Source organism: Pyrus communis, chromosome 7 (genome assembly GCF_041283825.1).
Source record: "Pyrus communis isolate YQ-2024b chromosome 7, ASM4128382v1, whole genome shotgun sequence".
Lineage (NCBI taxonomy): Eukaryota > Viridiplantae > Streptophyta > Magnoliopsida > Rosales > Rosaceae > Pyrus > Pyrus communis.
Window position 1 is genome coordinate 22,298,320 of NC_142571.1, and position 12,495 is coordinate 22,310,814.

The window sequence follows — 12,495 nt, forward strand, 5'->3', positions numbered from 1 at the left end:
CTTAGTAGATAATGAATTAAAATTAGTAGGCTCCATGCATGAGTCGCTTCAGTACTATCGGATGTAGATGCTGCTAGACAAAAACAAAAATGCTTTACTATTTATATTTTTATGATTTCTAATATAAAAATTTGTAGGATGAACTTGGACTACCTCTTGAAACTGGTGCATAGTCCTCAATCTCATTATTTGAAGTAAAATTAAAACAATTTAACATAATTTTTTTTTAGAAAAAAAAAATGTCACAAGCATGTGGTCCAATATTTTAGTGAATAAGGTGTTGCAAGATTACAATGATCAATATAATTCTAATCTCATGTTACACGGAGAAAATATGAGAACAAAAACAAGCATTTTGGTATAGGGTATGTGATACCATCGTCTAAGAACACCATCTAATCATAGTCATGACCCCAAAACATCAAGTAAAGTAGATCCAGCAAATCAAAACAGTTTTAACCTTACATATATATTCGAAAGGGATCTAGCACACCAAGACGAAAACAAAAATGAAAGAACTATCATAAGGAGAAGATCCAAAATCATCAAACTTCCAGTGAATTTAATCGAAATCAAACTAAAAGGACAAAGTAGTGTTGATGCTCCACATTGTCACAACATCTTAAAAGAGACAGAGAGTCATATCAGTTAAACTTTTAATGTTGTACTGGTTAAACCTGAACCCGATGCAATCTGATAACCTTGTAGCTCTAAACACATTTTGAAGGTAAAGCCAAATCCTTTATGTGGTTGTGCGCGTGAGCCAATAAATGATGACTACAATGTCTCACGGAAAATATATACACTAATAACAAAAATAAGATGAGATTGAGAGAGGTAAAGACCAAGAAGGATTGTTGCCGACCCAAGATCAAAGACAACGGTCGGCGGCTTCTCTCTAGATGCTAGGTTTTTTATTTTTTCCTTCTGAAGAATCACTTTTCATAATAGTATATTTATAATTCTATGCTATTTATGTGTCATTTGAGAATGGATCTAACTTCAAAATTAACTTACGAATGAGAGATGTTTCTCGTTAAAGGTCACTTAAAAGACATGCACATGCTTCTTCCGACTATCATTCCCATTTTTCAAAAATCACTTACAAGGGAGAGATTTTCTTGTTCAAATTGTAAATGTGAGAGCAACATTTTTTTTTAAGTTTTTTTTTTTTTTTTTTTTTTTGAACAACACATCTTATGTGAATTCACCTACCCATTATTAAAAAAAATAAATTAAAACTGTTCATTCATAAAAAAATAAATTAAAGAGAAAAAAACCATCTCCAACTTCAATAACCTTTAACGAGTAAGAAACAGTTTACTGTTTTTTTTTTCAGAACAATACATTTTCTCTAAATGGTGAGAGAAATAAAATAGTATCAAGTTCGTCATTCATGAAATTTGAATTTAATATTTCTCACTTATACATTAAGAAAAATACAAGTTACAGATTAAGAAGAATACTACAAGACGATATCAATAAAAAAATATTTTTCTTAGAAAACACTGGAAGTGCAACTTTACACTTTCATTTGTTTATCTGATAAAAGCGCATTTTCTGATAACAATCAACCGTTTTTAGCCCCTGTATCATCTATCAATCAAATAATTAACTGAAATCATTCAAATAATTAGCTCAAGTCAATGAAGTAAAACGAAAGAAAGAAACGACGACCCGATTGTGTTCGGAAGGAGGAAGGGGCTACAAACCATACAAATTAATTAGAAAATTTCATTTTAATTCTTGGTAAATATGACTTTTAGATTAAAACAATGGGCAAGATCAAATCTAATTTTAGTCCATTGATACATTAATAACCTCATTTATTAATTATATTTTAATTTTTTAATTATTTCTCTTTTTCTTCCTAATTTTTAATATATTAATTTTATTTAATTTTCATTTTCATTTTCATTTCATTTATCGTAATATATTTTGTTGTAAACATTTAGATAAACTAATTTTTGTTATACAATATATTTCGATGTACTTTGTGTTCTTCATTTAGGTACATTAAATTCATTATAATAGATTTTGGTGAATACATTTAGATACACATATTTCGGTACATACATTTTGATGCATACATTACGATACACTAATTTTAACATTCCACATCGCCCAATGGAGTGGATCATGTAAGTCATATATATATATTCTCATTTCTACATAGCACGAGGCCTTTTGGTAGCTCATTGGCTTCGGGTTCCATAGGAACTTCGAAGTTAAGCGAGTTCGTGCAAGAGGAATCTCAGGATGGGTGATCCACTGGGAAGTTCTTGTTTGAGTTCCCAGAAACAAAACCGTGAGGACATGGTCGAGGCCCAAAGCGGACAATATCATGCTACGTTGGAGTCGAGCCCGCGATGTGGTGTGGGCGCGGGTCAGGATGTGACAATTTGGTATCAGAGCCAATCTCTGCCGGAAGTGTGCCGACGAGGACGTCGGACTCCTAAGGGGGGGTGGATTGTAACATCCCACATCGTCCAGGGAAGTGAATCTTGTAAGCCTTATATGTATATTCTCATCTCTACATAGAACAAGGCCTTTTGGGAGCTCATTGGCTTCGGGTTCCTAAGAAACTCCGAAGTTAAACAAGTTCACGCGAGAGCAATCCCAGGATGGGTGATTCACTGGGAAGTTCTGGTGTGAGTTTCCAGAAACAAAACTGTGAGGGTTTGGTGGATCCTGTAAGCCTTATATGTATATTCTCATTTCTACATAGCACGAGGCCTTTTGGGAGCTCATTGGCTTTGGATTCCATAGAAACTCCGAAGTTAAACAAGTTCACGCGAGAGCAATCCTAGGATGGGTGATCCACTAGAAAGTTCTGGTGTGAGTTTCCAGAAACAAAACCGTGAGGGCGTGGTCGGGGCCCAAAGCGAATAATATCGTGATACGGTGGAGTCGAGCCCGGGATGTGGTGGGGGCCCGGGCCGGGATGTGACACTAATTTAATATAATACATTTCGATGCATACATTACAGTACACGCATTTAGGTACATTAATTTAATATAATACATTTTGGTACATATATTTTAGTACATACATTTCGGTACTAACATTTAAATACATTAGTTCAATATAATACATTTCGGTACGTTTAGGTACATTAATTGAGTCTTTTAAATTTGAAGAATGTTAAATAAAATTAATAAATTAAAAAATTCTTTTTTTGGTAAAAAAAAAAAAATTAAAATTTGTATATTAATAAATTTAAATATTTAATTGGAGGCATTAAATAAAATGCACATAAATTATTTTGAATTAAGAACACATTAAGGGATTATAATATATGCAATCTAACACTAAGTTTATTTTAAATTTCAATTTTCTTTTAAGGATTAAAGTTAAAAAAACTCCCAAATTAATTCACCACAGATTTTACCTGCGAGAAGGATAAAATTCCCAATCATCTCTGAACTGTTCACGTTCACAGAACATTACCATTATATATAAGTACATACTTCGAAGTGCATGGAGTGGCCTGCAGGCATCTTCTCTCACTCTGTTTCTCGTTCTTTCTGGGGGCATCTTTTGGAAATAAAGCCAGAGCCTTTTCGAAATTTTCTGCTTTGCCAGTCTCGACTTTTTACATATTCTTGAATCCCAGAAAAACCCAAATCTCCTTTTCGATTCCCGGGAAACAAAAAGCAAGAAAATCCAAGAAAAAGAGGTTCACTTTTCCTTCATTTGTACTCTTTTAAGTTCTGGAGCTCCTGTAATATCATGCCACTTCTCGCCTTTAGAGAGCTCTCCTTCATTAATTTCTATTTATTACCAGAGAGAGAATTTATATGTATTCTATTACACTCCCTGTTTGGTTGCCGAGAAAACCGAGGTGGAAAATTAGACTAAAGAAAAGAAAATTTTCGGGTCACATTTTCTGATGTCCCTTCTTCTTATATTTTTCTCAAATTTTTTTTTTTCTTACAGTATCCGAGCTTAACTGAATTGGGTTTTTTGTGTAGTTTAAGATAATTTAGGAATCATTGATTCCGGAGCTTACTCAGCCTTTTTTTTCGTTTCTTTTATTTTCTCGGAAACCAAACAGAGTTTAACATGGAACATGCAAGCTCCTTTTAGAAAACACCCAACCGTAGGCTAAACTTTCTGCTGAATCCGTGTATCATTATGTCTCTACCAAATTAATTTTTATTATTTTCTTTTTTAGGTCTTATTTATTTTGATGAAATTTTGGTTGGTTGTTACTATCATATAAGCTAAATTAGCTGGAAAATAAATAATTTTCTGTTTTTTCTAACACTTTTCACGTTCTGTTAATTCCATACAAAGAAAACCACTAACTCTCTGCCCCAAGCATCAAGGGAGCAAAATGTGGCTTGAGCCTACTTTTGTTCTGATTGGATTCATGATTTTTCACTGGTTTTCTCAACTGCGTCAGTTGAATTTTGCCAACCCTTTTACCTGATTACAATTTTTCATAGATTTCTTGGTGTTTGGGACTTTTCTGCAGAAGGTGATTGGCGGAGGAGGATTTGAAGAAGAAGATGAATAATTCAGTTTCGGATCGGAGTTTTTACATTGAGAGTGAGGAAGAAGATGATGAGGAAAAGGAATTCAATAAGAGCATTGAAGACGGAGGCGAATCGGATTCTTCTGCCGAATCTTTTACTGAGAATCGGCAGCCGAATAATCCCAGTTCTCACAACAATCAATGGCCTCAAAGTTACAGGTTCTCTCTCTCCCCCATATAATTTACCATGATTTCTTTATTGTTCTATTAGAATTTTTACCGCTGTAATATGTACTAAAAAAAAAATCTATTTCTATAGGTGAGTTTCTGCTGGGAATCAAAACAGGAATGGTAAAATTTGGTGGATTCGTGAGAAAGTTTACTTGCTGAGAATAATAATCAAAACATGTTACTATTGCAGTGGTGGTTTACAGATATGCAGAAACAAAAATTTAAACAATGAAAAACAAATCAATGGTTGGCTGCTTGTAAGATTTCAATTTGTTAAGCCAAAAAGAACACATTGGTTTCGGATTGTTAGGGGGTAATGCAGGCTTGAAAAGTACTTGTTCATTGTTTCTCTTTGCATCCTTTCTTTTATACTTGCTGAAACAAAAGGGAGTGATTTGATTTTGGCTAATGGCTTTAATGAATTTTTCGTAAAGTTGAAAGCGAAACTAGTTATTGACTTGCTCGTTGATTTTGAATTGTCTCTAGAGACGTTTATGGACAAATTAGGCGGGTGATAATAATTTATTTGATTCTCTTATTCTTGTGATTCTTCAATCTTTAGTTCCGACTTCTGAATTAAAACTTACTGTATTGCAATTGGTTTTTCAGGCAATCCATTGATCTCTATGGTAGTGTTCCATCCCCTAGTATTGGGTTTCTGGGCACTCCTTCATTGTCAAGACTAGGAAGTTCATTTCTTTCCTCATCCCTAACAAGAAGGCACACTCCCGAAACACTACCTTTCTTGTCAAAACCGTTACCAAGGGTCGCAGATGAGCAACAACAGCAGCAGCAGAGACGCAGTTCTCATTCTCTGCTTCCTCCTCTGCCAAGGAGGTCTTCAGTTAGAAAAGATGAGAAAGCATCCAGGGTTACTCATGACCATCATCCGATGTCTCGCCACAGCTCATTTGCACAAGCCGTGATCAATGGTAAGTATGAACATTTTATGTTTGCGCACAAATTGTTCATACATATTGGTTCACCTTCATCTGCAGGTTATACTTGCCATAATGCTGTTTTAAGTCTAGGAATTGTTTCTTGGTCATCAATTAAATCTCTATCAACAATTCATCAAATTTGAGTACTTTTAAAAGATATCCTACTATTTATTGTGTTCAAGGATGTCTAATATATAATTAGACCTTTTCGTGTGTCGTAAATACAAATACTTTGAAATTTGTTAGGTTTCACAATTTAGAGTTACAACCTCTTGAGCTTCACTATATGTCATGTATTGTTGAAAATATACTGGCATATCCTTGCCGTTCAACTCAGTAGTCGGTCTGACTCTTATTCTCATCCCTGGGTGTATACCTCGGTGTTCCTATAGCATGCACACATCTTGGAAGAAAAACATGGGGATATACACCCGGATAGAGTAGAAGCTATCTGTCAAGTTCAAAGTTCTCTTTTTACACTGAATTTTTAGTTTGTTCAAATCTGAGGAATAAAATATAGATACCAAATTTCTTCAAATCTGAGGAATATAATATAACGTGTGTCTGCAGATTGCCTCATTGCTTTGTCCATATCCTATTAATATCTTCAAATTATGGGCATCCAAACAAGCAAACCCAGTATTTATTTCACATGAGCTAATGTGGTTGCTTACAATTTGGCCCTACTGCACATGAAAAGATCCACTAAATAAGTTACAAAATATGGGCACCGATTAACTTGTTTGGCTTGTGTGGTTTTCAATTTAAAGCTATAGTTTGGATAACTTGTTAAACTTTGAAAGTGAACATGTGACGTAATTTGAAGATCGATCAGCATTGACTGACCATTTTATATTATTCAGGAATTAACGTTCTTTGCGGGGTTGGGATCCTTTCGACACCATACGCGGTCAAAGAAGGAGGATGGCTTGGGCTCTTCATTTTACTTATTTTTGCAGTGCTTTCGTTCTACACAGGATTGCTCCTGCGTTATTGCTTGGATAGCCAACCTGGGCTTGAGACTTACCCAGACATTGGCCAAGCTGCATTTGGTACTGGAGGCAGAATCACCATCTCGGTAAGCTGCATTTGGTACCATATTTAAACACAAGCACCGGATTATGTATCACATCTTTAATAGAGGCGAGACCAATTTGTATGATTGAACCCTATCAAAAAGCAGGAATCATAGAAGAAAACAAGACATTAAATTACAAAGTGAATTTACAGATTTGAATTGAATGGCTACAATTGTTGTCGTCTAAGTGAATTGTCTTTGTTTTTGTTTTTGTGGGCGCAGATAATACTGTACGTGGAATTATATGTAAGTACAGCTGGCTTGACTGAGTGAGTGTTTTCCTTATATTATATGTGTAATCATTTATCTATGTCTATGACTCTATGGTTTGAAATGGCACACATCCATGGAGTGATTAAAAAGGAACTAGAAGCTGGATCCCAGTGGGGACAACCCTTCAATTCCTGGTCCCACATCTAGATCTGATATAGTGAGCCTCTTGTATAAATGGGGTCCACATTTGGATGTGTTTTTTGACTAGTCATTGAGTGAAATTACTAAAACAAAGCAACTTTTCTCGAGTATCTGTGTGCCAGTAGGTACTCAAGAAAAACTGAAAATAGACAAGAGGCAGGTGGTTCTTGCCATGGTGCTCACTTACCAAAAGGGAAATAATTCTCCTCCTACACACCCTTGTTTAATCCAGACTATTGTTTTCGTTTAATTTATTCAATTTGATATCGAAAAATAAAGAGGGGCGTATAAGAGGCTAAAAAGGGTGTGTGAAAATCGGCTCTTGAGTACATCATTGAAAACTTACCTATCTCGGGGTATTTCTCCCATGTCTCTATCGCACTCCTGGCGTAACTTATCACAACAATTGATATAGAGACGTGTGGGATATAGGGCCATAACACGTAGCTCCTCCTCATAAGATCTTTTTAAACTGCACTCAAGGTTTCTTTGAGATCCATATTTGATTGAGGTTCTTAGCTGTTAGGGGCTTCAGACTTTGTGAATTAGAATTTGGAATGCAGGCAGTGACCAGACTAGCTATTGTTGGACAGAAAAAGAATTTTCTTTTGTTAGGAACTTAGAGGCAAGCTTAAATGATTGTGTAGCCAAATGATCGATTTGTCTAGTCAAACGGATTCTTTTGCTCATATATTCATCATCACATTGTCATGCTGCTCTGAGACACTGAATCAAAAATATGCTCATCTTAGGCGTTGCCTTGACATATTGAGTGTTACTTCTATCTTTTTAAGCACATAGATGACCTACTTTAAATTGCTCTACCTGCAGGCTTGTTGCATAGAATATATAATTTTGGAGAGTGATAACTTGTCTTCACTATTTCCAAATGCGCAACTAAGTTTGGGTGGATTCGTGTTAGATGCTCACCTTTTGTTTGCGATTGTGACCACCCTTGCTGTTCTTCCTACTGTATGGCTTCGAGACCTCAGTGTTCTTAGCTATATCTCAGGTGAGTTTGGAAAGTTGAATATAATGTATCTTATATATCTAATTGTCCGAAATGAATTTTCTTTGTCCATGTTATTGGTGAAGCTAGAAAATCTGTTCGATCAGAATAAGAATGCATTAACTAAATGCATGCTGTTCTTCGGAGAAACTCTTACATTTTACTTGTTTTGCTTCCAGCTGGTGGCGTCATTGCATCGATCTTGGTCGTCCTTTGCCTCTTTTGGGTTGGTCTAGTAGATGGAGTTGGCTTTGAGAACAAAGGAACACCACTGAACCTTGCAACCCTTCCTGTTGCTATGGGTCTCTACGGTTACTGCTACTCAGGACATGCTGTTTTCCCAAACATTTATACTTCATTGGAAAACCGAAGCCAATACCCTGCAATCCTCTTAACCTGGTAAGCTAAAGATGCTGAACCATTCTTTTCATCTAATTTACTAAAATAATTTCTTACAAAAGTTTTCTTCCTTTTCTTTTCCAATTTTTCGTCAAGTCTTACTGTCTGTGAACAAATTGCAACTTCTTAACTCATTGTTTCACTTGGATTTGTTATCCATGTAGTTTTTGTATTTGCACTTTCATGTACGGTGGAGTTGCTGTCATGGGTTACACGATGTTTGGAGAAGTAACACAGTCGCAGTTCACTCTCAACATGCCTCATGATTTAGTTGCGACCAAGATTGCTCTGTGGACTACGGTATGCTCATCAAAGATTTCATTATAGATTTCGTAAACTCAAACATAACCTTGTGTTCTATATGCATGTTGCGAGCCTTTCCCGCTATAATTAATTAGAGACTATAACTGATTGCTAATACTATTACCGGTTTATTTTACAGGTGGTCAACCCCTTTACAAAATATCCTTTACTGCAAATTATGCAGATAATGAATGTCATCTTATGCACAAACACAAACATATATCACACAAGCGCACACAATGCATGCACTCTAGAATTTTATTTTGTCTTCGGAAAAACATCAGAAAGAACAGTAACTAGAACCACAGATGCATATATTTTTGCTTTTGTTGCTCAACATCTACACACATACACACACAAAACGAAATAATAAATGATGAGAAAAGACTTACTTGTCTCTCCTTAATTAGACCCACATATGCATTAACTATATCTCCCGTTGCAATGAGTCTGGAGGAGCTGGTACCATCAAACAAGTCTCACATATACGCAATCTTAATTAGAACGGCACTGGTTGTCTCTACCCTGGTTGTCGGTCTCTGCATCCCCTTCTTTGGTAAGTCTGCCTTGAACTTCTTTTCTTTGCCTTTCCCACTTTATATTCATATTTCCTGGAAGCTGTGTCTCCTTGCTTACTTATGTCTTTGGAAAACCATTTGATTGTCATATTGTGTTGGTTAAAGGTATTACGAACTTATCTTAAACTATTGCAGGTCTCGTGATGTCACTGATTGGATCTTTATTTACAATGCTTGTAGTAAGTTTACCTTTGCTCTCTATTTCTTCTTCTATTCCTCTGGCAGTAACTTTGCACTTAATTGCAGGAAATATATTCTAAAATTTCTAATCCATTTATGAGTTAAGCGGCTATTTATACTACACTGACAAATATATTACTTGCAGACATTGATACTTCCATGTGCTTGTTATCTGAGCATCTTGAGGGGACGCATAACTCGATTTCAGGTACATCAGTGTCACGCAAGCGTTTTAGCATTCAGTCTTCAAGAATTTGCAGACTCGAAACACAAACGCATTGTTAGATAGAAGAGATCAATTTCAATGCATTAATTATTATAAGGTTATACACTTGGAGCTTCAATGGTTTCTTATCTGCATTTTTCTGCTATTTCCAGGGAACACTTTGTATTATAATTATAATGGTAGGCGTTGTATCATCGGCGTTCGGGACATTTTCGGCCATTTCAAAAATTGTTGAGAGCTTGAGAAGCCCTACATAGCTGAAGTTTTTGGGACATGTTCTTGAGCAGTGAGAGACCGCATGATTATGTATTATGGATTATTTTTAGAAGAGTATCTATGATCTCTTGGTATTCATTCACAATTTTGAGTTATCTTTGCATTTGTATCTTGCTTTCCTATCTTGTTTTCCAATTTATATTGCTTGCAGTAACATTACATTTTGCTACACCATTCAATAAGCTAGTAGTATTATATATACACAATTTTAGTAGTGTGCTATTGGTCTTTATTGCTTCAGAAAAATTTGTAAATAGAATAAAGGCAAGCACGGCTTGTAGTTCGAGCAGTTAAGAAGATTTGCTTATGCATTTAAACCTACTTCACTCGTTATTGTTTATATGAAGGAAAAAAATAGCTTGGTCTTTAATAAAAGATAGTCTAGGGACAAGATTAGAGTGGGTTTGAATTTTATGTTTGTACAGTACTATTATTCGTGATACTAATCAAAATTAAAGGTTGGATTCGGATTACTGATATTACTTGTGTTTTCACTAATCATATGTCAATGAAAACACAAATCGGCCACACATCATTAAGAATTCAACTCATGATTTTCGAGGAATTTGACTCATTAATTGTTGGTGATGGTATTCTAATTCATTGAGAAACAATCCATCATAAAAAAAATTAAATCTCTCCTATGTACTTCTTTATAGTGAACTCCCAAATTGAAAATTTTTCAATCTCATTTGAGTATATTTATACACAGAGATAATCAAAATAATATTTCAAAGCAACGTGAGATTTGTCAGGGATTCAGGTTAATACTAAATACGTAGGCATTCACGTTAACACTAAATACATAAATATATGTACATGCATATTTGCGATTCCTATGGACTGGGGTAATCAATTATATGTTACCATTCTCGCTGGCTCACAACTCTGCGATGCAGAATAAATTCTAAACCCGAGTTTATTTTCTGCAGATTGTCGTTCTATTGTGTTGATGTCAGTTCAGTTCGTCCCAAACTCGTAAAAAGTGCTGATGTTGCAAAAGTATGCCAATGTGACTTGTATTGGTATGGGAGTAGGTCATGTAAGTTTCGGCTGAATACTTTTTCATCAATCATAGTGTATAATTGAGCGTAGTGGCGTTTTAAGAATCATACAATCTCACTTAATGGCATGAGGCTTTGTTGTTGTTGTGTATAGCTTCACAGAAATGACTAACAGTCAAGAATCCAAAATCTACTGTGGCATGAACATTTTTGCAATTGATCAGTGAAGTGATCTCTTCAAAGTGTGTATGTTTTGAGATGTTTTTGTGGATATCATTCGAATAAGTTAATGTTGTTTCACTTACGTTACGAGTATGACGGAGAGAGGGGGCCTGGAGGTCGGGAGGGAGCCAGAGCAGGAGGAGTAATGTGTAAAGCTATATGCGTTTTGAACTTTGTTAGCAACCTCAATGCCATCTATGTCATTTTTCAAGACTAACTCTATCCTACAAACCCGTACATGATGAGCTTCCTTTTTTTCCGTCTGTGATGATACAACCATGGGAGTATCTTAGGCATGTTAATCGTACCGTCTTTCCTTGCTTCAAGCCTTCAACATATATCTGTGTGTGACTGACATTTTTGTTTTCTTTGTGCATGTTTACATGGTGTGTTTTCATATTATGCAGAAGATGCCAACCATACAGATAAGTTCCCATATCATTGAGACATCTTTGAGGAACTTGGGGTGTTCCTTCTTGCCTTTTTCTACTTTACCTTACGAATGAGGATGATTACGTAAGGTGAGGATGATTATGCCAACCATACATATAAGTAAAAGGTTATATTTTTAGCTACATCTTTATTAAGTAATAACCACTCTTCTGGGTGGGCATCGGGTGGGTTGTGTAGAATTATTAGAGAGATGCCATATAGCCCACTTCCAACAACATCGATATTATCCCCAATTTGGTAATTATCACTTACACAATCCGTCAAGTGTGGGGTTGCATCACAAAAGACCTCGATATTAGTTGGAGTGGGATTAGGGTATTTAAACTATTCTTTTGTCATTGATATGGTTGATGTGGGATACTTCAACACGCCCCCTCATGTGGTACCCAATTAATGGGTCACACGTGGGAGATTCACACATCGACAACCACGTGGAGTCAAGGGGACTCACCCTACACGCAGGGTCAAGGGACCCACCATCATCGTGCATGGCCAAGAGGACCCACCCATCACGTGACACTACAGTACGGGCCCGCAACCTAGCTCTGATACCATGTAGAATTATCAGAGAGAAGGGTCATACGACCCACTTCCAACAACACCGATACTGTCCTCAACTTGGTAATACCACATGCACAATCCATCATGTGTGGGGTTTTATCACAAAAAAACCTCGGTATTAATTGGAGTGGGATTAGGG

The 12,495-nt window shown here is 35.9% G+C and overlaps 1 protein-coding gene across 3 annotated transcripts; it reads left to right on the top strand.

The window, feature by feature from the left end:
- The first annotated feature begins 3,538 nt into the window (after nt 1-3,538).
- On the top strand, nt 3,539-10,322 carry LOC137733407 (amino acid transporter AVT1C). 3 transcript variants are annotated; one of them, XM_068472559.2, is made up of 13 exons: nt 3,539-3,680; nt 4,482-4,700; nt 5,322-5,644; nt 6,517-6,731; nt 6,954-6,977; nt 7,977-8,157; nt 8,334-8,553; nt 8,718-8,853; nt 8,996-9,015; nt 9,273-9,412; nt 9,570-9,613; nt 9,760-9,822; nt 9,993-10,322. In XM_068472559.2, the coding sequence occupies exons 2-13, from the start codon at nt 4,516-4,518 to the stop codon at nt 10,095-10,097; spliced, it is 1,656 nt and encodes a 551-aa protein (XP_068328660.2). In that variant the 5' UTR covers nt 3,539-3,680; nt 4,482-4,515; the 3' UTR covers nt 10,098-10,322. The 3 variants fall into 3 exon arrangements, with proteins under 3 accessions (XP_068328660.2, XP_088552696.1, XP_088552695.1); XM_088696570.1 differs by lacking the exon at nt 3,539-3,680 and adding an exon at nt 3,698-3,851 and having other exon boundaries at nt 4,487-4,700; XM_088696569.1 differs by lacking the exon at nt 3,539-3,680 and adding an exon at nt 3,708-3,845.
- The last annotated feature ends 2,173 nt before the right edge of the window (nt 10,323-12,495 follow it).

What these genes read in the sequence shown, in the direction of transcription:
- LOC137733407 (XM_088696570.1), top strand. Translation starts at nt 3,734, where the DNA reads ATGCCACTTCTCGCCTTTAGAGAGCTCTCCTTCATTAATTTCTATTTA. An exon ending in CAATGGCCTCAAAGTTACAG is followed by an intron (nt 4,701 to 5,321) that starts GTTCTCTCTCTC and finishes TTGGTTTTTCAG; the next exon opens with GCAATCCATTGATCTCTATG. An exon ending in CCTGCAATCCTCTTAACCTG is followed by an intron (nt 8,554 to 8,717) that starts GTAAGCTAAAGA and finishes TTATCCATGTAG; the next exon opens with TTTTTGTATTTGCACTTTCA.